Here is a 21910-nt window from a genome sequence, read left to right as displayed (position 1 = left end):
CTTCCTTCCATTCCAAGTCTCTGAGCTGTTAGCATTAACTGACAACACTGCTAAAACACCCCTCCATCCACACACCCATTTGCCCCTTATCCATCTATCCACCCATCCACACCTACCTACACACACTATAGTGAGACAAGCATGGTGTCTACTCAGCCCCTCTTCTCTGAGGACGCCTAGGACACCCATGAGGAAGAGCTTCAAGTGCTGCTGTCACATGCCCCTTGCCTTCCAGGCCATGCACAGTACATAGGTCCAATAACAGACACCCCATCAGCTAATTTAATCCAAGTCTTTGACCTAGGATTTGGGAAGTAGGACCTAGGGATAGTCCACCACTGTATTTAGAAATTTACCTTTGAAAGGGTAGGGCAGCCATGTTCTGCCACATGGGCTGAGAAGCAAAGCTGGATCTGGTAAACAGTGAGAGATGGGAAATGAAACTGACGTTCAGGATAGAACAAGAAGTGAGAGACAGAGAGTCCCAAGATGCTTCCAAATACTGGTTCCATTCCTTTTGTGGACATATCTACATTCCTCTTGTTACTAAGCAGGCCCTCTAGCCTTACCAATGAACTCTGTTTAATTTCTTCCACAATTAAAAATATATACATTTTTAAGAGATGGGTGTCACTGTGTTGTCCAGGCTGGAGTACACTGGCAGGATTGCAGCTCACAGCAGCCTTGAACTCCTGGGCTCAAGTGATCCTCCCACCTCAGCCTCCTGAGCAGCTGTGATGATAGGTGCACACCACCATGCCCAGCTCTGCTCCATTTCTTTTCTTTCTTTCTTTTTTTTTTTTTTGAGACACAGCCTTACTCTGTTCCCCTGGGCTAGAAGGCCATGGTGTCAGGCTAGCTCACAGCAAGCTCAGACTCCTGGGTTCAAGTGATCCTCTTGCTTTGGCCTCCTGAATAGCCGGGACTACAGTCATCTGCCATGACACCTGGCTAGTTTTTCTATTTTTAGTAGACACAGGGTCTCACTCTCACTCTTGTTCAGGCTGGTCTCAGACTCCTGAGCTCAAGGGATACTACCGGAATGCTAGGATTATAGGTGTGAGCCACTGCACCCAGCCCTCTGCTTCATTTCTTAAGCTTACTCCAACTATTTGCATCACTTGTTAGAAATTGAAGACTCCTAAACACACACTCACTCAGATACAGATATTAAGTAGATACTGGCTGTCAAAGTGGGGTCACGAGGGCACAGAAGCAAGTCAGTCAGAGGTCTGCTTTCAGGGCGCTCACACAGCAGGAGATGGGGGTGCAGGACACAGGCAGCAGTGCCCCGGGCTCTGCCCTCCCTGCTCTCTCTATATAAACGATGCTCCCATCTCAAGCAGCCCTCCCCTGCCTGATCAAGACATCTCTATAAGTTGCCCTCACTCTCCCTGGAATCATCAGACCTCCCTCTCTAATACCTCATTCCCACCAGCAACCAAGGCTGATGAGCTGCCACCCTTCTTTAAAAGAATCTTCCTTTGACCCCACACCCTCCTCTAGCTCCTGCCCCCATTTCTCTGCTTTTTTCTTTACAGGAAAATTCTTTGAAAAAGCTGTCTATCCTCACTGTGCTTGCTTTCCCTTCTCTAATAGGGCTTTTGTGCCATTACTGCATCAGAGTTGCTCCTCAGATCACCCCCAGCTTTCACACGGCCAGATCCAATGGCAGTTCTGATGCCCAGTCTGTCCGTCCATCAGCAGCACTAACCTCACTTCCTGAAACCTTTAACTTCACCTGCTTCTGAGACACCACTGGCTGCTCATCCTCCCTCACCAGTTGGACCTTCCCCAGGCTCAGGCCTCAGAACCATCTTCCATTCTCTATCCTTATTCAGGGATATCTAACCTTACTCAGGAGTCCCAAGTGTCTATCTCCAGTCCAGACCTGTGGCCTGAACTCCAGGCTCTTATTTCTGGCAGTGTACCTAGGGTCTCCACTTGAAGGTCCAGGAGGTATCGAACTTTCCATGCTCCAAGCCAAATTCCTTGTTCTCCTATCCAAGCTAATTCCCACAAATCTCAGTAAATGGCAACTTCACTTGATCCAGGCCAAAACCTGGAGGCAATCCCATATTCCTTTCTTTGTCTCACATCTACTCCATTAGGCAAGCTTCCCTCCAGAATGTGTCCAGAATCGATTGCTTCTTGCCATCCCCACCACTTGCCTGGTGCACATCACTCTCAGCTTGTACCTTGATTCCTGCACTAACCTCTTTACTGATCTCACTGTTTCCATCCTGGCCTCTTTTCAACCATACTCGGGATAAGAGATAGAGTGATCCTTTTAAAATAAAGTCAGACCATGATGCTCCTCTGCTCAAAAACCTCCAATTTCCCCATTTCACCCAAGGCCCTCATGGTCTGGCCCTGTGACTGTGCTGGCCTCCCTCCCACCACTGCCTTCTCCCCTACCCCGCTGCACCCTGGCCATGTGCTCCTGATGGCTCAGCAGCAATGCACCACAGCGGCCAAACCTCACTCTGAGATCTCCATTCATACGTCTCCTCTGCAGAGAGGCCTCCCCTGCCACCTGTAGCAGAAAGAGCCTCTCTCTCCCTGGCACTTCTTACTGCTCTCACTATGTTAGTCCCTTCACAGGACACACTGCTACCTGGCTCTTAACACTTATGAGATTGTTGGTTTATGTCCATCCTTTCCATGACAAATATATCAGCTCCATGACAGCAGGGACTTATCTGTGTTTTCACTGCTATGTCACCAGCTCCTAGAATAGTGCCTGGTATGGAATCAACACTCATTCAATATTTATAGATGAATAAGTGAAGCAATATACTAAGTGCTGGGGGTTGCAGAGAAGGGAGCAATCGCCTCTGGCTGGGAAAAGCTTTTGCAGTGGTGAAGCTGGAACCATGCTGGAAAGATGGGCAGAATTTCAGAGAAGTTGGATTCAGTACTTCCAGTCCCCTCATTCCCCTGAGCTTTACCCTCATCTGCATGTCCCCTTCCTAGCACTAATCATGACACTGTCACTGACTATTTCCTGGTCTGTCTCTCCTGCTAGGCTTAGGTTCCATGTGGGCAGGAATTGTATCCTGTTCCCTGCTATCTCCCCATGACCTAAGACGGCACCTGTACATAGTAGGTACTTAATAAAAATCTGGCGGATCAGTGAGTAAAGAAGCAAGAGGTGGATAGGAAGGGTGGTCTTCGTAAAAAACAAAACAGCAACAGTAGAGTGTGTGGGTGAAAAGCAAAGGCACGCTGGGAAACTGTGTGTAGAAGCAGGGAGCAAGGGAGGCAAGGCTGCAGCTGGGACGCCAGGAACAAACTCCAGGCAGCCTTGGCTGTAAAGCAAGCCTCATGTTTCCACTGTGAGCTAAAGCCTCTGGTTACATCACTGTGTGTGTGGCCAGGCCAGCACAGGTGTCCTCACCATCCTGAGGGGTGATCTCATCTCTCCAAGAGCCCAGCTCGGAGCCTCCCTGCCCCATGACTGGCCTAGCACAGCCACAGCCTCCACGGCATCCAAGTCCAGTCAAGTTAGGAGAGGTGGCAGGGAAGGGCCAGGAGGGAGCTGTTGAATGGAATCAACAGCCGCAGGACTAGGGCCTCAGCCTCCATACCACCCTCTGCTGCCCTACATACAGTGGGGGCCAACCTGCAGCTTAGGTCTTCATAACAACAATGGGCTTTGGAAGCAAATTTATTTGGGAGAACACATTACCTTAAGCCCTGAATAACGTGAACTGAATTCTAAACACACAAAAGCAGGAGGGGTCTGGGTCCCACACTCCTACCTGCACATATGTGCGTGTACCCACATGTGTGTACCCACAGCAGTAACTGAGCCTGTGATCTTGCCTTAGTCCCTTCACACCCTGTGACCTCTATTTCATATCCAGCAGGTCTGACTCAAGAACCCAGCTCCAGGATCAGGCATGGTGGCTCACGCCTGTAATCCCAGCACTCCAGGAAGCCAAGGCAGGAGGATGACTTGAGGTCAGGAGTTTGAGACCAGCCTGAGCAAGAGTGAAACCTTATCTCTACTAAAAACAGAAAAATTAGCTGTGCATGTTAGTGGATGCCTATAGTCCTAGCTACTCGGAAGGCTGAGGCATGACAATTGCTTGAGCCCAGGAGTTTGAGGTTGCTGTGAGCTAGGCTGACATCACAGCACTCTAGTCAGTGCAACAGAGTGAGACTCTGTCTAAAACAAACAAAACTGTAACTCCAAGACTTGCGGCTTCATCCAACCATTTCCAGTTTGAAGAAGGTCAGATTCAGGAGATGAAGAATAAATGAAAATATAATTTCCAAAGAATTTCAAATATAGAATTTCATTTGACACTCAGAACAACCCTGTACAAACAACTGCTAACATTAATGAAGACTTACTATGTGCCAGATACTGAGCTGAATACTTTATTATCTCATTTAATCCTCACAAAATTCTGACGAGGAATATTCTATTACTAATCTCTAATTTAAAGAAGAGGAAGTCCAGGCTTATGAAATTAAGGCTCCTGCCCAAAGTTATCTAGCTGGTAAGAGCCAGAGCTATGAAACAAGCAGGTGCTTTGGTCCCTATGGTACACAGAAGCGAAACAAGGCTTAAAGAAGCTAAGTGACTTGCCCCGGGTCACAGAACTGGCACATGACAAAGCCTGGGGTTTCCTTTCCACTGGAGGTTCTAGGACCAATATGTGAGTTTTTGTTCCCAGTAATTATTATATTAGACTTATTTCTCTTTTAAAAGTTTCCTCAGGGCTCAGCACCCATAGCTCAGTGGGGAGGGTGCCAGCCACATACACCAGGGCTGGTGAGTTTGAGAAAACATTGACAGTCATTGAAACAACAATGACAACTACAAAAAAAAAATAATAACCAGGCATTGTGGTGGGCACCTGTAGTCCCAGCTACTTGGGAGGCTGAAGCAAGAGAATTGCTTGAGCCCAAGAGTTTGAGGTTGCTGTGAGCTGTGACGCCACAGCACTTTACCGAGGGCAACATAGTGAGACTGTCTAAAAATAAAAATAAATAAAAATAAATAAATAAAAGTTTCTTCAGGAATGTGGTTCTAATGCTTCAGACTCTTTGTCTAACTTGCCTGCTATGGGTGCTTCCTCCTCACATCCCAACACAGAACCTACAACATGCACACACACCCCATCACACAACTACAACTTATGTACACACACACACAACACAGAACTACAACTTAAGTACACATACACCCGACAGAACTATAACATATGGACACACACACCCAACACAGATCTACAACATATGTATACACACACCCGACACAGAACTACAACATATGAACACACACACCTGACACAGAACTATAACATATGGACACACAAACCCAACGCAGAATTGATAATACATGCACACACATACCTGACACTGAACTACAACACACATAATATATGCATACTAACACATCAAAACAGAAACTACAACAGTTGCACACACACTGACACAGAATCTACCACATGCGCGCACACACACACCAACACAGAATCTACCACACACACACACACACACTGACACAGAATCTACCACACGTGCACACACACAATCTACCAGAAATGCATAGACACAGACTCTACCACGTGTGTACACACACACGGACACAGAATCTATCACACACACAGACATAGACCGTACCACACGCATGCACACACACAGAATCTACCACATGTACACACACACAGAATCTACCACACACACAGACGCAGAATCTACCACACATGAACACATACAGACACAGAATCTACCATACACACAGACACAGAATTTACCACAAGCGTGCACACACACTGACACAGAATCTACCACACATGCACACACAGACACAGAAATCTACCATATGTGCACACACACTGTCACAGAATCTAACACACACACACAGACACAGAATCTACCACACATGCACACACACACTGTCACAGAATCTACCACACACAGACACAGAATCTACCATACACACAGACACAGAATTTACAAGCGTGCACACACACTGACACAGAATCTACCACACGTGCACACACACACAGACACAGAATCTACCACATACACACAGAATCTACCACAAGTGCATACACACAGACACAGAATCTACCACACGTGCACACACACACAGACACAGAATCTACCACACACACTGACACAGAATCTACCATACACGCACACACAGACAGACACAGAATCTACTACATACACACAGAATCTACCACAAGCGCATACACACAGACACAGAATCTACCATACACACGCACACATACACTGTCACAGAATCTACCCCCCCGCGCACACACACACAGAATCTACCACACACAGACACAGAATCTACCACACATGCACACATACTGTCACAGAATCTACAATTTATGTGTGTGCACATACACACACACACACCTTTGCACATCCCAACACAGCTGAGAGGCCACCATGCTGGCCAGAGATGAAAAGCCTCATGGAAGCGGGCAGCACGTCAGCCGGCAGGCTCCTAGGGGCCACTGTCTCCCTATCTGCCTACTCTGAATGGGAAGAATTCTGAGAGCTACCTCCCTTCTCCAAGTCCCGAGGGCTTCCCTCGCAGCTCACCCAGTACAGATGACACTCCCTCACCTGCACTAGGTTCTGACCACCAGGAAAATATCACCTGTGCCTGGCAGGGTCCTACTAGGGTTGACTGATCTCAGCCTTCTTTGGAGAATGCTACTGGCAGGGAAAGGGGGTAGGGGGAGAGGAGAGGACTTGTGGTCACTCTGTCTCTGCAGAGATGAGCTGGGAACAGAATAGCAGTCTCATGTGAAAACCAGTCTCAGCCAGAGATCCATCCACTATCCACCTCTCTAGAATGGAGCCTTCATTTCCACCCCTTCCCTGTTTCATCTTTCCTACATCCCTCCTTGCTGATAGGAAAATCCTCATTTATGGTAACCATAGAGGCCTCTTTCTTAAACTACTACATAAAACTCAGATAACAAGACTGTGGATATATGTGAGGGTGAGAGGGGTAAGGAAAGGGTAAGGTACAACGATGGACTATGTTGTATGGATATTAGAGACAGCCAGGAAACCTGGAAATCTTACAGACTCAAGCACTAGTGTTTTTGATCTAATGGTAGGGGCCCCTGAGCAGAAGAGTACAGCCCTGGCTGGTCATCATAGGTGTGGTGTAGAAGGTTGCTCTGTTATGTTAGTCTTGAGACAGAGAAATGCTCACTCCATAAGCACACTGGGAGTATGCAATAAGGTACCCAGAGCTTCCATAAGCCAGACCCAAGTGTGGCATCCCCACGTTGCTGAGTCCCTGGCTACACTGGATAGCATGGAAGGAGGAGAGAAGGGAGGACCATCTCCGAGACCTATACCTCTCAACTGGCCCCAGTTCCCCACAGCAGCTGCTGTCACCAAGGCAACAAAGCTGCAGCTGAAATAAACAGGCAATGCAGAGAGTGGAAAAGATACTGATTTTAGCACCAGCATAGTCAGCGCTCACTGTGGTCATGTGGCAAATATGTACTGAACATTCTCTTTGTGCCAGCTGTACAAAGGCACAATGTGTCAGGTGTGCACCCTGTCCTTGGAGACGTCACAATCCTGTTGGAAAGACAGAGGTATGAGCAAAGAAACTGTGCCATGGAGAAGGGAGGAAGCACTCTCCCGAAAGTGCTGCAGATGACCTTCCAGGGGGTGAGCCCTTCGAGGTGGGCCTTAGAAGATAAGCAGGGACGTGCCCGGCAAAGGGGGAGGAAGCTTCTGGACAGAACGGACATGCCATTTATTGTCCGGTCCTTCCCCAGATCCACTGAAACTACACCTAAAAGATCTTTAAATCAAAATTAGTAGAACCTCCGTACGTTGACCATTCACAAGACTGTAACAAACTGGCCAACGTAAGGAAGTGGTGAACATAAGGAACTAGGCCTGCCGTACTGACATGGACATGCGGAGCACATCCTGTCTCTGAAAATCAGGTCACCTTGAGGAGGTGGTCAGTGTAAGGAGGTTCCACTGCATATAAAATCATACAGTTGGGGAGTACAGGCAGGAGAGCCATGGAAGCAACAACATTTTGAAAGTTGTAAAGCAGATGGACATGTAAAAACTGATAGAACAGACCCAAGACAGCTAAATCCTCGCCAATAGTGAGGAAAACTGAGAACTACCTTTTAACACCAGAAAATCCCCAAAGGACACAAGTACTGACGAAGAGGTACCTCTGGAACTTCTGGCAAAGAAGAAGGAGGAAAGGTTAAAGGTGCTTAAAAAATATATGTCTGGAATCTTTCCCCCACTCCATGCTACTGGGTGCCTGCCCCTTCTCCACTACAGCCAAAGGTGAGGTCCATTGTCTGGAAATATAAAACTTTGCCCTGAGGGTAAACCATCCTACTTGAAGGCAGGGCTGACTAATCTATGGAAAATAGAAAAATGTAATAGCCACATATTATAAAATAAATGCCTTATGCTGAGAGCTCACTCAACCCTATAATCTGTACAACTGCCAGAAAACTTTTCATTAGGGAATCCAGCTAGTCCAAGAGGAAGGAACTAAAGAAACTTACTTGGCCATTCCCAACAGTGACTACTCAGTCACCCTACAGGGAAGACCTAAGGTTCCAGATCCCTCCAACTTGCTCAGAACTTCCAATCAGCTTTTTAGTCTCTTCCCTTACTTTTTTTTTTTTACATTTTTAGAGAACATTTATTTTTATTTTATTTTATTTTATTTTTTATTAAATCATAACTGTATACATTGATATATCTTCCCTTACTTTTTGAGACAAAGTCTCATTCTGTTGCCCAGGCTGGAGTACAATGGCAGGATCATAGCTCACAGTAGCCTCGAACCTCTGGGTTGAAGCAATTCTCCTGCTTCAGCCCCTTCAATAGGTGGGACTACAGGTATGAGCCATCATGCTGAGCTAATCTTCTACTTTTTTTTGAGCCAGATTCTTGTTCTATTGCCCAGGCTAGAATGCAGTGGCATCAGTCTAAGCTCACAGCAACCTCAAACTCCTGGGCTCAAACGATCCTCCCACCTCGGCCTACTAGACTACTGCGTCCAGCTAAGCTAGTCTCCTACTCCCAATTATTTTCTGACAGCCAAAGATTTTTAGATGTCTGAGGAAAGCCTATAATATAAGAAAAAGGACAAAATAAAATTAAACAACAAAAAAAAGCAAACAGAAAAAAACTATGCAGAGAAGGGGAAACTTTATAAAACTTTTATTCATAGCCTCATAGAGCTAAAAGAAGATACAACATTCATGAAAAGAGTGGGATGCTATAGAAAAGGATTTTAAAAAGCTCTTAGAAATTAAATATTCAATAAAAGAGTTGAAGGATAAATCTGAGAAAATCTCCCAGAGCAAAAAGACAAATAAATAAAAGGGGAAGAAAGGACAAGAAAATAAGAAAAAAGTCCAGGGAAACAGATTTCCAAACAGGAGTTCATAAAGTGAGAACAGAGAAAACAAGAAGATAAAATCAACATCAAAATAATCCCAGAACTAAAAGGCTGTCAATTTCCTGAAAGCATCTAATCACGTCCCAGGATAAAGAGATCCATATCAAAATACCTCATTACAAAATATCAGAATACTCTTACAAGCTTCCAGGAAAGACTGATCACATGCAAAGAATTAGGAACAAACCATCTTCCCACTCTAAACAGCAACAATGGAAGCAAGAAAACAGTGGAGAAAATTTCCAAGGTAAAATTATTTTCAATTTAGGATATATATCCGGACAAATTGTCCATTAAAAGATATTTTCAAATATAAGCAGTCAAACAGTTACTTCTTGTGTACTTGTTCTAGAAAGCTACCAAAACAAGAATGTAAATCCAGAAGGAAAAGAATGTAGAGTACAAAAAGCAGAAACTCCAGCACAGGAAAGCAGCAAAGTGAATTTGCAGGATGACAGCAAAGGGAGACCCCAGGGTGACAACTATGCACCAGAGAAAAACCACATCATCCTGGGACAGAGCGGCTCAACGGAGTGGTGCTGTCTTTAGGCCCTGAGGAAGCTGCTAGCGGCAGTACTACAGTAAAGCCAGGAAACAAAGCAAGAAAGAGGGAGGACCAGGAAGCTGAATCAAACGCTGGGAAAGGCGAAGGGAAGACCCAGGACAACAGCTGTGTATCAGGTCTACAAGACCAGTTCAGATAAAAAAGAAATGGAGAACTCCTAAAAGGGCATCTCCAAAGAAAGAAACAAATTACTGGTGACATTCACCATATGGAACATTGTAATGGGAGGCTATTAGAAGGCATAAGAAAAATTAATAATAGAAACCATAACACCAAATAAATTAAAAATAAGGACAGTACTAACCTTAGGAAAAACAGAAGGAAGAAGTGTAATCACAGCATACGATAACGTTCGGTCATGAATAATATTTCACAGGCATAAGATAAATGTTGATTTAAGTAAAAATTATGATATAACGATAATGAGAAGATAAGTTTAGGAAAACAGAAAGTGATGGTGTAAAATAGCTAAGTCCTTATCTACTGTAACAGGAAGAAACCAGAGGACTTATGAAATTGAACACTCAGGGGCGGCGCCTGTGGCTCAGCGGGTAGGGCTCCGGCCCCATATGCCGCGGGTGGTGGGTTCAAACCCGGCCCCGGCCAAACTGCAACCAAAAAATAGCCGGGTGTTGTGGCGGGTGCCTGTAATCCCAGCTACTTGGGAGGCTGAGGCAAGAGAATCGCCTAAGCCCAGGAGTTGGAGGTTGCTGTGAGCTGTGTGAGGCCACGGCACTCTACCAAGGGCAATAAAGTGAGACTCTGTCTCTACAAAAAAAAAAAAAAAAAAAGAAATTGAACACTCAGATACAGCCACTTGTCACTCAGCACTATGGAAATGTACACAAGCCAGAGACACAAGACAAAAAGAGCTGCTTCTGCTTCTGGGAAGACAAACTGAGAGGAGTGAACTGCTGTAGTTTGATATATGCCTTTTTGTATAATTTGAAGTCTTAAACTATGTACATATAATAATTTAAAACAATAAAATTAATTTCTTAAAAAGGAAGAATTAAGGACTTTTAAATACAGAAAACACCACGCAAAAGCATGAAGCTGTGAAAGCAGCAGGTTCTTCGGGGAGATTGTCAGTGCCACACAGACACATGGCACAGGCAGGCAGCCTCAGAAGCTGCGGAGGGCAAGGGAGCGTCTCCTCCGTGCCAGTTTTGTGGACTCTGACAAGTCATCTAGCTTCTCCCAGTTTCCTCTCTGTAAAATCTGACTAAAAATAGTGCTTTACTTCACAGGGTTTGTAAGATCCAATGACGATGGAAACAGCTCGTGAAATGCATCATTCCATACAAAGGTAAGGGTGCAGGCATGTCTGGGGGTTCCTGGGAGCAGAGACTGTTCTCAGCCTGAAGCTCAGAGGATTGTGCGTAAGGATGAGAATAACCCACAGGAACCCAATTGCAGAGAAGCTGTTTCTTGGCTGGGGTAGACAAATCCCCCAGAATCAGGGAAAGTTGTGGCTAACACCGATGTTTGATTTTCCAAAACCAAAGGCTCTCAGAGGGTGCCTAGACCAAGAACACTTACACTGGTGTCTGCACAGGTGGGAGGGGCAGTTGCCCAGTGGTGGGTCAGGGTGGTGCAAGGGAGACTCTGCTGGGCAGTCTGGAGAAGGAACAATGCCGGGAGCCAGCCTCCCTAGCACCCCTTCCCCCAGTTTCCCTCCCAAGGAGTATCACCCTGCTTCCTATTCTGCCAGCCCATTGCTTCAGATTCCACCACGAAGCTCAGAGGAATGCAGATAACAGTCTCAATGTCTAACACTTACCTGCTGGTTACTGTGTGCCAGGCACTGTTCCAAATGCTTTGCATGTACTAATTCATTGTCACATGACCTGATGATGTTTATATGCTATCCCCACTTTACAGACGAGAAAGCTGAGAGATTATGTAATCTGCTCAATATAATAATTGTAAAGAGAACAAGGCAGGATTCCAAGCCAGGCACTCCGCCTCTAGGGTCTGCAATCAGAATCACTGCATGTCCCCGCCTTTTAGGCTTAAGACTGAGCCTCACACTGCTCAGTTGTAAAATGGGGAAATTCAGGGAATGGCCTCAAAGAGTTCTTTCAATTGGAACCAAGATTCATCAGTCATGTATGTATACCTGAGCGTGAGGAAACTTTACTGAGGACAAGTTTTGAAGGAGGGGAGCAAGGTATAGATGTGGCTCCAGAATAGGAGGAACAGGGCCCCACACAGGAAGATGAAGCTGGAGAGAAAGCTAAGAAAGCAGGTGTCATCTTGCAGTTTTGTGCACACAGCCCGCCACCCCATGATGCCTGTCCCCAGAGCCTCCTTGGATCCTGCTCTGTGCAGAGGCCCTGGTGTGGAGGGTACAGACAGCCTCATTACCTGTGACAATGCAGGTGAACCTGACGTCGCTGTCCTCGGACACAGCCCGGGACTTGAGTGTGGTCTCGAATAGCGGCTGGGTCTCCTCTGTTAGCTGAGCAATGATGGAGCAGAAGGTGCTCCTAGGAAAGGCAAAGAGCTATTCAGAGCTGCCCTCCCCCAACACATACGACTGCATGGCCTTGTCCAAGGCAGTTTACATCTTACTCCATCTGTCCATCATCCTATAGCTGGAGCTCTAGCACCCAGCAAGTCTCTCTTCAAGGCAGCCTATGCCCCTTGCCAGGTTAGGGGTAGGGATGGTATCAAGTGATGGAATGGACTCTGGATCCAGTCCATGACCATAGGCCAGGCTCCCGAGCATGCCAGATTACCAGCCCAGGTGTCCCCAGCCCATCCTCACTCTGGGGGGGTGGGGTGGTGTCTTGCTTTACCCTCCAAGGAAGCTGGTGCATGGGGCAGACACACACATGGGTAGGTCAAGCCTGAGAGATGAAGCCCCCAGCACAGCAGAGATCCCATTCATGCCAGAGAGGGAAAAGCCAGCCAATACTCAAGGATTCAAAGCTCCTAAGAGCTCAGGAGCCACTGCTGGAGCTGTACCCAGAAGGAAGCTCCTGCATTTGTGAGCACAGACTCCTGGTGAACAAAGAATAAGATGGCCAATTAGAGGTGAACTCTAATTCCCAGGGGTACCAGGAAAAAGAGACCCAAATGAATTCTGACCCCAAAACAGGGCTGTGGGACAGTGCTGGAAAGCCAGCTGTGGCTGCCTGCTCCACCCCTGGACACCATCCATACTCTGTAGTGAGAACATGGTCAGCAGCTCTAGGACCAGCTGGCAGGACGGCCAAACCACAAACAGACCCACCCCTGCAAAAGCCAGAACTTTTAGTTCCCCTGGGAGAGCACATGTCCCAGATTTTAGGGGCATGTGTGGGCTTACGGAGTCCAGCCCAAACTCACCAACAATGCTCAGGGCTTGCAGACTTCTCCTTCCGGGGCCCTGGGAACAAGCCACATTGCCAAGCCCTTTCACAGGCCAACAAAGACGCTGTGCATCCCTAGGTATGAAGTGCCACCAGAGAGCCACCCTGTGTGGTGCACACACCACGCCCTCCTCCCACTCCCCAGGCACACACTCTCTTGTGAGCAGCAGGGAGGACTGTGAGGGGGTGAAGTGGAGGGAAGCAGGAGGAACCGTGGTGAAAAAAAACAAATCATTCAAAGGTGCCTTTCCCTGTACCACAAAGGAAGGGGTGGTCAGGCAAGGGTAATGTCTGTGGTCTGTAACCTCTCAAAGAGAGGCCAAGTGAGGGTCTGCAGGGGCACAAGCAAACACACTCTATAACCCCACACACAGAGTGGGGCGAGGGGTTCCATGCTCACTGCACCTGTTCTGTGAATATTAATCTAGGCTTGAGTTTGAGGAGAAAGGTTGCACCCCAGGAAACGTGCCTAGAATCAAGTAGGACTTCTGGACTGATGGAGGGCCATGGTCTCTTACAGGAATGCAGATGCCTGAGCATTTAGGGGTTGACAGGAGCACAGGAGCATCCCCCAACAAATACTATCCAAAAGGAGGATCCCACCCTCTCACACAACTGAGCATTTGAACCAGGTCTGCAGCTAGACATATACTATATACTTCCATAACATTCTCTCACCTAGAACTCATCTGTCCAGGAAGTTTCTTTTCCTTTCCTGTTTTTTTTTTTGTTTGTTTGTTTGTTTGTTTTTTTGAGACAGGGTCTTGCTCTGTAATTTGTTACTTGAGCTAGAGTGCAGTGATGTCATCATCATAGCTCACAGCAACCACAAGCTCCTGGGCTCAAGCGATTCTCCTGCCTCAGCCTCTTGAGTAGCTGGGACTACAACTGTGTGCCACCACACCTGGCTAGTTTTTCTATTTTTTGTAGGGACAGAGTCTTGCTCCTGCTCAGGATGGTCTCAAATCCTTTCCCTCTTAAAAGCCACTCAGGAGGGTCTTTAGGATCTAGGCTAACAACTCCCTGAACACGCATGAAATAAAAAAACATCTGAAAACATTTCCTGCTGTTATCACACTAACAACAATTTCTGACTTCAGGAAATACCAAACTTCAACAGTTTCTAGAAGCTACCAGTACAAACGTAATACTACCTCTATGATTCTGTAATTAATTCAAAACATCTCTAATTATGTCCTCCCTACATAATTCGAATCCTACCTTACTCATGAACATGAGCCCAGATCCAATATTCAGCTTAGGCTCTTAGGTATGAAGCATCTTGGGCCAATCTAAGAAAATAATTTCAGTTATTGCAAAAGTGAGAAAAGAGGGAAAGTACACTAAAGGAAATGTGTAGAGACAGTGCTCATGCTAGGTTTGCAACAGCAGGAGGTTATTTTAATTCATGTCTCTTTTTGAATAGAAAAGAACACTTATCTTCCCAAAGTTTCCACACTAACTCCATATATAAATATGTGTGTGTGTATATATGTATATATATATATATTTTTTTTTTTTAATTTTTAAAGAGCCTCATTCTGTCACCCAGGCTTGAGTAAAGTGACATGATCATAGCTCACTGCAATCTCAAACTTCTGGGCTAAAGTGGTCCTTCCTTAGCCTCCCTTAGTCCTTAGTAGCTGGGACTATAGGTATGTGCCATCATGCCTGGGTAATTCTTTTTATCTTTTGCAGAGATGGGATCTCATCATGTTACTCAGGCTGGTCTCAAACTCCTGGACTCAAGCAATCTTCATGCCTCAACCCCCAAAGTGCTGGGATTATAGGTGAGAGCTATAATCAAGTTAAGCCATAAAAAATTTTTTGGAAAACCACAAGTAACTGCTGAAAGTTATGGCCAGATGAAAGCCCCCCCCCATGGAAGTGGATTTGGGGTGCATGTGAAGGGACAGAGAGAATCATTATATATACTGTTGAGTCTACTGAATATTGCACAGCTTCTTGTTGCTGTAAGCTTTCTGTGCCTGTCCTCCAAACCACTTGGATGTGGGATAGACTCCAAGTGGGCTGTGTCCCATCCCCTAGGAAGACAGGAAGTTCACACATTTAGATGGTCTTGACACCTCATACCTCTTAGTCTTTTCAACTCCATAGTTCTGTAAGGGTATCACAGACTGATCATGGGTCTCTAAAGAACATCAGAATTATTGGGGTTTGATGTTCAAAGGAACCTGACCTTGCCCTGAGGTTAGCTTGGTTTGCCCAGGTCCTCTCCCTTTCAGGACTTGCCACACTGCAGTCTGAGCCAGCTGCGATGCCCTCTTCCACCTACAGGACACACAGGAAGCACTTCCCCAGTATTCACCCCACTGAAGACCACATATGTGGTAAGTGATAATCATGTCTATAGACACGATTACTGCTCAGAAACCTGTTAGCCATTCAGAAATCTTGCTCTATGCAGAGAACTGTAGCCAACTCTCCCCAAATCTGGACTGCAAACCTGGACTCTGAGCATGTGCAGGCCTCGCCCTGGCTCTGCAGCAGATTCAGAGTCAACGCAGGAAGATATTAACATGCGTTCTCTGATTCCCCACAGTTTGCAGTCTGCAGGGATGGAGAGAGCCCAAAGGAAAGGAAAATTCAGAGAAATAAGAGGGAAAAGGAAAACTTAGGGGACTGCAGAAAAAATCTAAAAGGCAGGTGCCATAGTTAGAACATAGACAATGAGGTGTCACACCTAGACAAGTGGTCACAAAAAAACATGAAAACCTAGGAAGGGGAAGAGGTGTGTTAGGGACCTACTAGCTTCCTGTTCCGTTCTCATGGTGTCCCTCCTAGGGGCACAGAGATGTCATTGCAGGCATCTCAAGGACCCCTGTCCACATTTCTATTGCTGAGGCCCTGTGCCCCTCTTAAATGGCCTATGCAAGCATCAGTGCTGGCCCCTGTAAGAACCATGGCCACATGAGCGCCCTCTCACACCCTCCCTGCCTGCCTCTAGCTCTCCACTAACCCCATGCAGCCTGGTTAGTGCATGAGCAGTCATTCGGTGGCCCCTCAATGCCCAGACCCAAGAAAAAAGCAGTTAGAGAAATGTAGTGCAATTGCATTTACCTTCCAGAGCTGGGGTGAGACAACTGGTTGCTTGATAAGCTAAGCAAAAACAGCAAATGGAATCATTAGGCCAAATTCAGCAGCAAGGAGAGGAGGCGGCAAAATCAACAGTCGCAAACTATTAATTGGCCACCATCCGAGGCCCACAGGCCTTTCTATTAAAAGGGACCAGCTGTCTTAGCTGGCCTGCTCCAGTTTGGAAGTGGCCTCACCACTGGATACCAGCATATCTGAAACCAAGAGCTCATTAAATGCAGCCAAGTCCAGAAAAATGGTTAGGCAGGAAAGGGGCCCCTCGGGGCTATGCTTTGAAAAAGGTGTGTCCCTGGCACTTGGGTCACACCCCCAAAAGCAAGGCTCACAGCTGCCTGGGATGGCTTCACACCCTACAGCACACCAGCCTGGGGGCAGTGCCTGCCTGAACCCTTGGCTTTTGGGAAGAAAAGAGCCCCATTTCTGGAAATTTCCTGATAGGCTGAGAAAGAGACAGGTGGCTTGGAGAAAACCCACCATTAATGTGTTAAGGTACGATTATAAATAGGCCACAGCCAGGCAAACCAGCTGGGAGAGTGAAGAGAGAAACATAGCAGTTAATTCAGGCACCCAGCTCCACAAGAACAGCAAGAGGCCCACCCTGCCTGGAGGCTCTGATCACCCCCCTGCCTGGGGCGTCCAGAAATGGACACTAAACAGGGGCTAGGAGCATCTGGGGCCAGGACCCATGCAGGGCTCCCCTTAGTGGAACTCCAGCCCACTGGGTCTGAGCCAGCTCTTACCCCTCTCCCTCCACCTTTCCTGACACCAATCTCTGCAGTGGGCTCCAGACCCAGCTCTTTGGGAGACCTGAGGGCCACCTAATCCACACTCATTCCCTTCAGCTGTCCCTCTGGTGAGAAAAGTTCTCCCTTCTTTGTCAGTAGCCCAGCCTGTTCAATGCCACTGTGGTCTATATCTCTAATTACAAGAAAGCTCTGCTAATATTCCAAAACAAACCCATCCTCTTCTCTAAAACCTGGCTTCCTTTCTCACCAGTGCTCTTGGGTTTGTGGGTATCACCAGCATTCTCCCAAGCTCAAAACTTGCCATTTTGTATTCCTCCCTCTCTTACATCCCCCAACTCTAGTCAGTCAACAATTCTTGGCCCTTCTTTCTCCCATTCTCTCTGCTCTTGCTTTGGGTGCCCTGACCTAGACCCTGATTTAGGCCCTCATGGCTCCATATTTGATGATTGTCTCAACCCCTTTCTCCTTAACCCTCACATTACACCACCACTCTTAACAAAGTGCTGCAGTCCGCAGGGTAGGCAGTGGTGCACAGAGTCACCCTCCTTGACTAGGCACTTACTGATCTACTCACACCCCACTACAACCATGGTTCTCTGTACTTTCCCACACTCCGATTCCATTGCCAGGCCCATTCCTAGCCTCTGAGTCTTCACTTTTGTCCTTCCTGTTTGGAAAGTCTCCCCTCCTTCCTTCTCCTTAACTAACTAAATCCTGTGCACTCAGCCTTCAAACGTAGCTCTTTGATAGCTTCTGTGGCTCATAGCACAGTGCTAGGCATATAGTGGGCCATTCAACCAGTGTTCTATAGAAAAAAGAAAGAGAAGAGCAGAAGAAGAAGGCAAAGGATGAGGGGAGAGGGAGGAGAAATTCGTTTTTTCAAGCAAGAAGGCTTCTGCCCCCCAGAGGGAGCTGCCACTCCAGAAAATATGGAAAGAAGGGTGCAAAAGAGAGTGCAGCTGCCTTTGCTCAGAGCTTTAAAAATCTTCCAGGGGCTGCATGGGCAGAAGCTCCCATGGTTCCAAGGCACTGGACAATTCCGTCCTTTCCTGACCATAAATTTCTTTTGTCTCTCTCCTTAGACTGAGAGATTTCTTCTTCTTTGGGTCTGGACTTCTTCCCTGGGAAGGAGAGGGGGAAAGTTAGCTTTCTAATGCAGAGAGGCAGATGACATTTCCATAGGACCCACCTGCAGGCACTGTGCTGGGATAGCTGGCCCTCCCCCGCCTCTGGAGCTATTTTGCTACTCTGCTCCCCAACTCACTGTCCTGCTTTCTCGGGCCTCACCTTTACATGGTGGGTCAGATCAGGGGATCCTGAGCCTGCAGAGGCACCTGGACTTCAGAAGGTAGAAGATCTGCCTGTGCCCTGATGACTGGGCCATAGTTGGCTCAGGGCTTCCCCAGGCAGGGCCAGTCCCCGTGCCCTGCCTCTGACGGAGTCATAATCACTGGCACCAAATTCTGGGGCTTTAACGTGTTCTCCATGCCACCTTCATCTTACAGAATGGGGACTCAGGGCTCAGAAAGGAAAGGCCTCCTCATAAAGGGGCAAAATAGGACTGGCTATGGGAGCTGGATCCCTTCTTCCTTCCTGGGTTTCATCTATTCTAGAAAGTAAAAGGCCCTGGGAGAGTTCTGTCCTGCACCTTAGTATCTCTGGAAGCCCTAGACCAGTGGTTCTCAACCTGTGGGTCATGACCCATAGGAACTGTGTTAAAGGGCCACGGCATTAGGAAGGTTGAAAACCACTGCCCTAGACAGTCTGACTGACCCAAGTAGAAGAACAGAGGTTATTTTGAAACTGTCTGTAGCAATATAGGTTCCGTTGCTCCTCTGAGCCCACCTGGACCAGGGCCTCCAACGAATGAGGGTCAGGGACTTCTGGAACTTCTGAGTGCCCTATAGAAGCTAATTGGTAACAAGTGCTTCTACCCCTTAACCTACTCTAGCCTACCTACACCCCACCTTCCTATAAGGGGACATCCTAGACATTGGGTGACCTAGGAGGCTGTACCTACAGTTTGATGGGACTGTCCGTGTGTTGGGCCTCTGACCGCAGTGGACACTGGAAATATCTCTGGGCTGACATTTGACTGGAAACCCCACCAGAGCTATGGGGCAGGTGGTGGTAAGTTCTGTACCCTGGACCAAGGCTTCTGGTACCCACCCACCCCCAATCAACCCTGCTGGGTATCAGTGCCCAGGGGAAGCCCATCCTCACAGGGCTTCACACGAATATGACACCTCAAGAGCTCCATGAAAGACTGATATAAAGGCAGACCCAGAAAATGTTAGAACCAAGAGTGTGTTGAGACAAAACTTGCCTGTCATTCAGGACTTGGGGATAGTCAGGGGTCAGTTCAGCTGGAGCCATACAGTTGGCAAAGTTCTCAGGGGACTATGGGCCTCTCCCCACCCCCATAGGCAGTTTGCTGTGAGGGTGTTCCTCCAATGCCAGTCAGGCCTAGCTAGAGGACTGGGAACTGCCTCTTCCCCTCTGCCCCCCAAAGCAGCTCCACTTACATTCTCCTCACTCTGGCCAAAGGCTTTCCTCCCCTTGTCCTTCAAAACCCATGAGGGTCTGTGGCCAGCTTGCAAGAGAAATGAAAAACTCTGCAGGGGCAAAACATAACCTGAAGTCCAAGGCTAGAAAACTCACTGTCCCGTTGTCCCTGTCCTGCTCCCTCTAAATGCTTGATGAAAAGAGACTCCTTTTAAGAGTATTCCCTAAAAGGGCCCAAGGACACTTAAGGCAGCCACTTCCAGTCCACCTCTAGCCTGGCACACTGCTTTGTGCTCATGAGGTATGCAATTAATATTCATCCACAACAGTTCAGCCAGGCAGAAGCACTGTGTCTACTTTGCAGCCTTTTCTCTAACACCTGGATCCTCCACTCTCCCCATTCTGCCTGGTTTTCAAGAATGCTGCTGTCTCCAAGAAGAATCCTTCTTCCAACTCTTCTATCTATTCCACTGGTATCAACAAAGGCCAAAAACAAGAGGCAGAGCCCAGACAAGCCACTGGGGACAAATGTGAGGCTCCCACAAGGGAGTCAGCTTCACTAAGAACTAGAATAAACGTCCAAATTTCAATCCAGTGTCTGCCAGGCCTTGGGAGGAGAAACAGGCATTCTCTCCTGGCAACCAGGGGCCTTGTTGTGTCTGGGTCAGTCACTAACACCAGTCCTCAGCCTGCCCTGGACATGTGACATGCTTTGAGTTTTATGCAGAAACTGGTTCCGGTTACATTTGAACTTTTCCAACTCCAAGGTCAATAGGACTCAGTCAATCCACGAGAAAGTGCCCCAGACTTTTCCTGAATGTCCTTGACACCTGTTTTTGTGCTGATTTAGGAATGGAGAATAAGAGGTCTCTAAATAGCATCTCAGAGGATTGGTTATTCTCTGTATAAATGCACCACAAGCCATGTTCTCGGGCTAGCTAACAGCTAACCTCCCTCATTTCCTTCTGGAAAGCAGGCTCCAGAAGTGCAAGGAAACAGCCACCCAGAGGGGCATGAGAAGCCTGTCTCCTGGCCACGCATGTGCTCTGTGTTGGTGTATGTGTCACTCTGAGGAGTGACTGTAGGTCTCTGCTGTTGCCTTTCTATCTGGGGACAGCCCAGCTCCTGAAACAAAGCGTGTACACCTCTGCAACTCTGGGAAGGCCAGCGAGGGCTCACCAGTTCCACGCCTCCCCTGGCACCACACTCCCCGAGCTGGGCAGGGCAACAGCTCCCTCAGTGCTCATACCCTAGCATCTCCAGGATGGGGCCAAGCAGGGCCTCCTTCCACCCCTTCAATTTAGGCCTGGGCCCAGAGAAGACTGTGTTTACCCAGGTCTGTCTCTTCCTGGTGAACCTCCCCTACTGGGGAGAACCCTGGCATCCCTGTCCCCTCTCTCCAGGCCCCAGAGTGCTCTCCCTCCTTCCTGCCACAGAGGAATTCCAGCCACTCTGGCTCTGCTTATCTCCACTGTGGAATCCAGTTTAATGTGGAGTCCAAGGAGTAGCCTCTATGGGGTGGAGTGAGGAAAGCCTTCAGGTCCCAGGGAAATCACCTCAAAAGTTGGGGTCTTTCTCCTCTCTTGAGCCTCGAATTGCCAGAAACCTGAGGGCCACAGGGCCTGAGGGGTTAAGAGGAGCCAGGAAGCGCCCTGAAGGCCACTTCAACCTGGCCATAGGCCCAGGCCTTGGGCCTTAGGGCTGAGAGAGCTGGGCTCCGGCGCAGCCCAGGCCTCCAGGACCCAGACGCCCTTGGGCCAGACCCGGGACCCCTGAAGTCTCCACCGCCCACCTCGGCCCTCCTTGCAGGGTGCTTACCTGGCCTCAGGCCGCACGTTCAGCAGGTAGCTGCGGCTGGCGGGGCTGGGGATCCACACGGGCCCTTCGTCCTCACCGTCGCCCCCGGTCCCGGCCCGTCCGCCCGCGCCCCAGCCCCGGGTGGGGACCCTCCGCGACCCCATGGCGCCTCTGCCCCGCGTCCGCCGCCTCCAGGCCCCTGCCTGCCGCCCCGTGCCCGCCCGCGGCTGACGCGCGCCCCTATTTATAGCCCCGCGGCCGGCCCCTCGTCACCTGCTGCTGTCCCTTTCCTGGCGAGGGCGGCTCCGAGGCAGCGGGCGGGGGGTTGGGGGAGAAGCCGCTGAGCCGCCCTCGGAGGGTCCCTGCT

General features: G+C 48.2%; 1 protein-coding gene across 5 annotated transcripts in view; it reads right to left on the bottom strand.

The window, feature by feature from the left end:
- Nucleotides 1-21872, bottom strand: part of ALPK3 (alpha kinase 3) — a 53153-nt gene extending 31281 nt beyond the window's left edge. The window contains exons 1-4 of one of the 5 annotated variants that reach the window (XM_053593381.1): nt 21565-21872; nt 21303-21368; nt 16460-16498; nt 12390-12511 (exon numbers count right to left, since the gene is read on the bottom strand). In XM_053593381.1, the coding sequence (XP_053449356.1) occupies nt 12390-12511; nt 16460-16498; nt 21303-21368; nt 21565-21707 (370 nt within the window). In that variant the 5' untranslated portion in view covers nt 21708-21872. Of the gene's footprint in view, nt 1-12389; nt 12512-13355; nt 13396-16459; nt 16499-21302; nt 21369-21564 lie in introns of all 5 variants that reach the window. The other 4 variants (XM_053593384.1, XM_053593380.1, XM_053593382.1 and 1 more) reach the window with 4 other exon arrangements.
- Nucleotides 21873-21910: the final 38 nt, after the last annotated feature.

This window comes from Nycticebus coucang, chromosome 6 (assembly GCF_027406575.1).
Source record: "Nycticebus coucang isolate mNycCou1 chromosome 6, mNycCou1.pri, whole genome shotgun sequence".
Taxonomy (NCBI): domain Eukaryota; kingdom Metazoa; phylum Chordata; class Mammalia; order Primates; family Lorisidae; genus Nycticebus; species Nycticebus coucang.
Note: the sequence above shows the minus strand (reverse complement) of the source record. Positions and strands in the feature narration are given on the sequence as shown.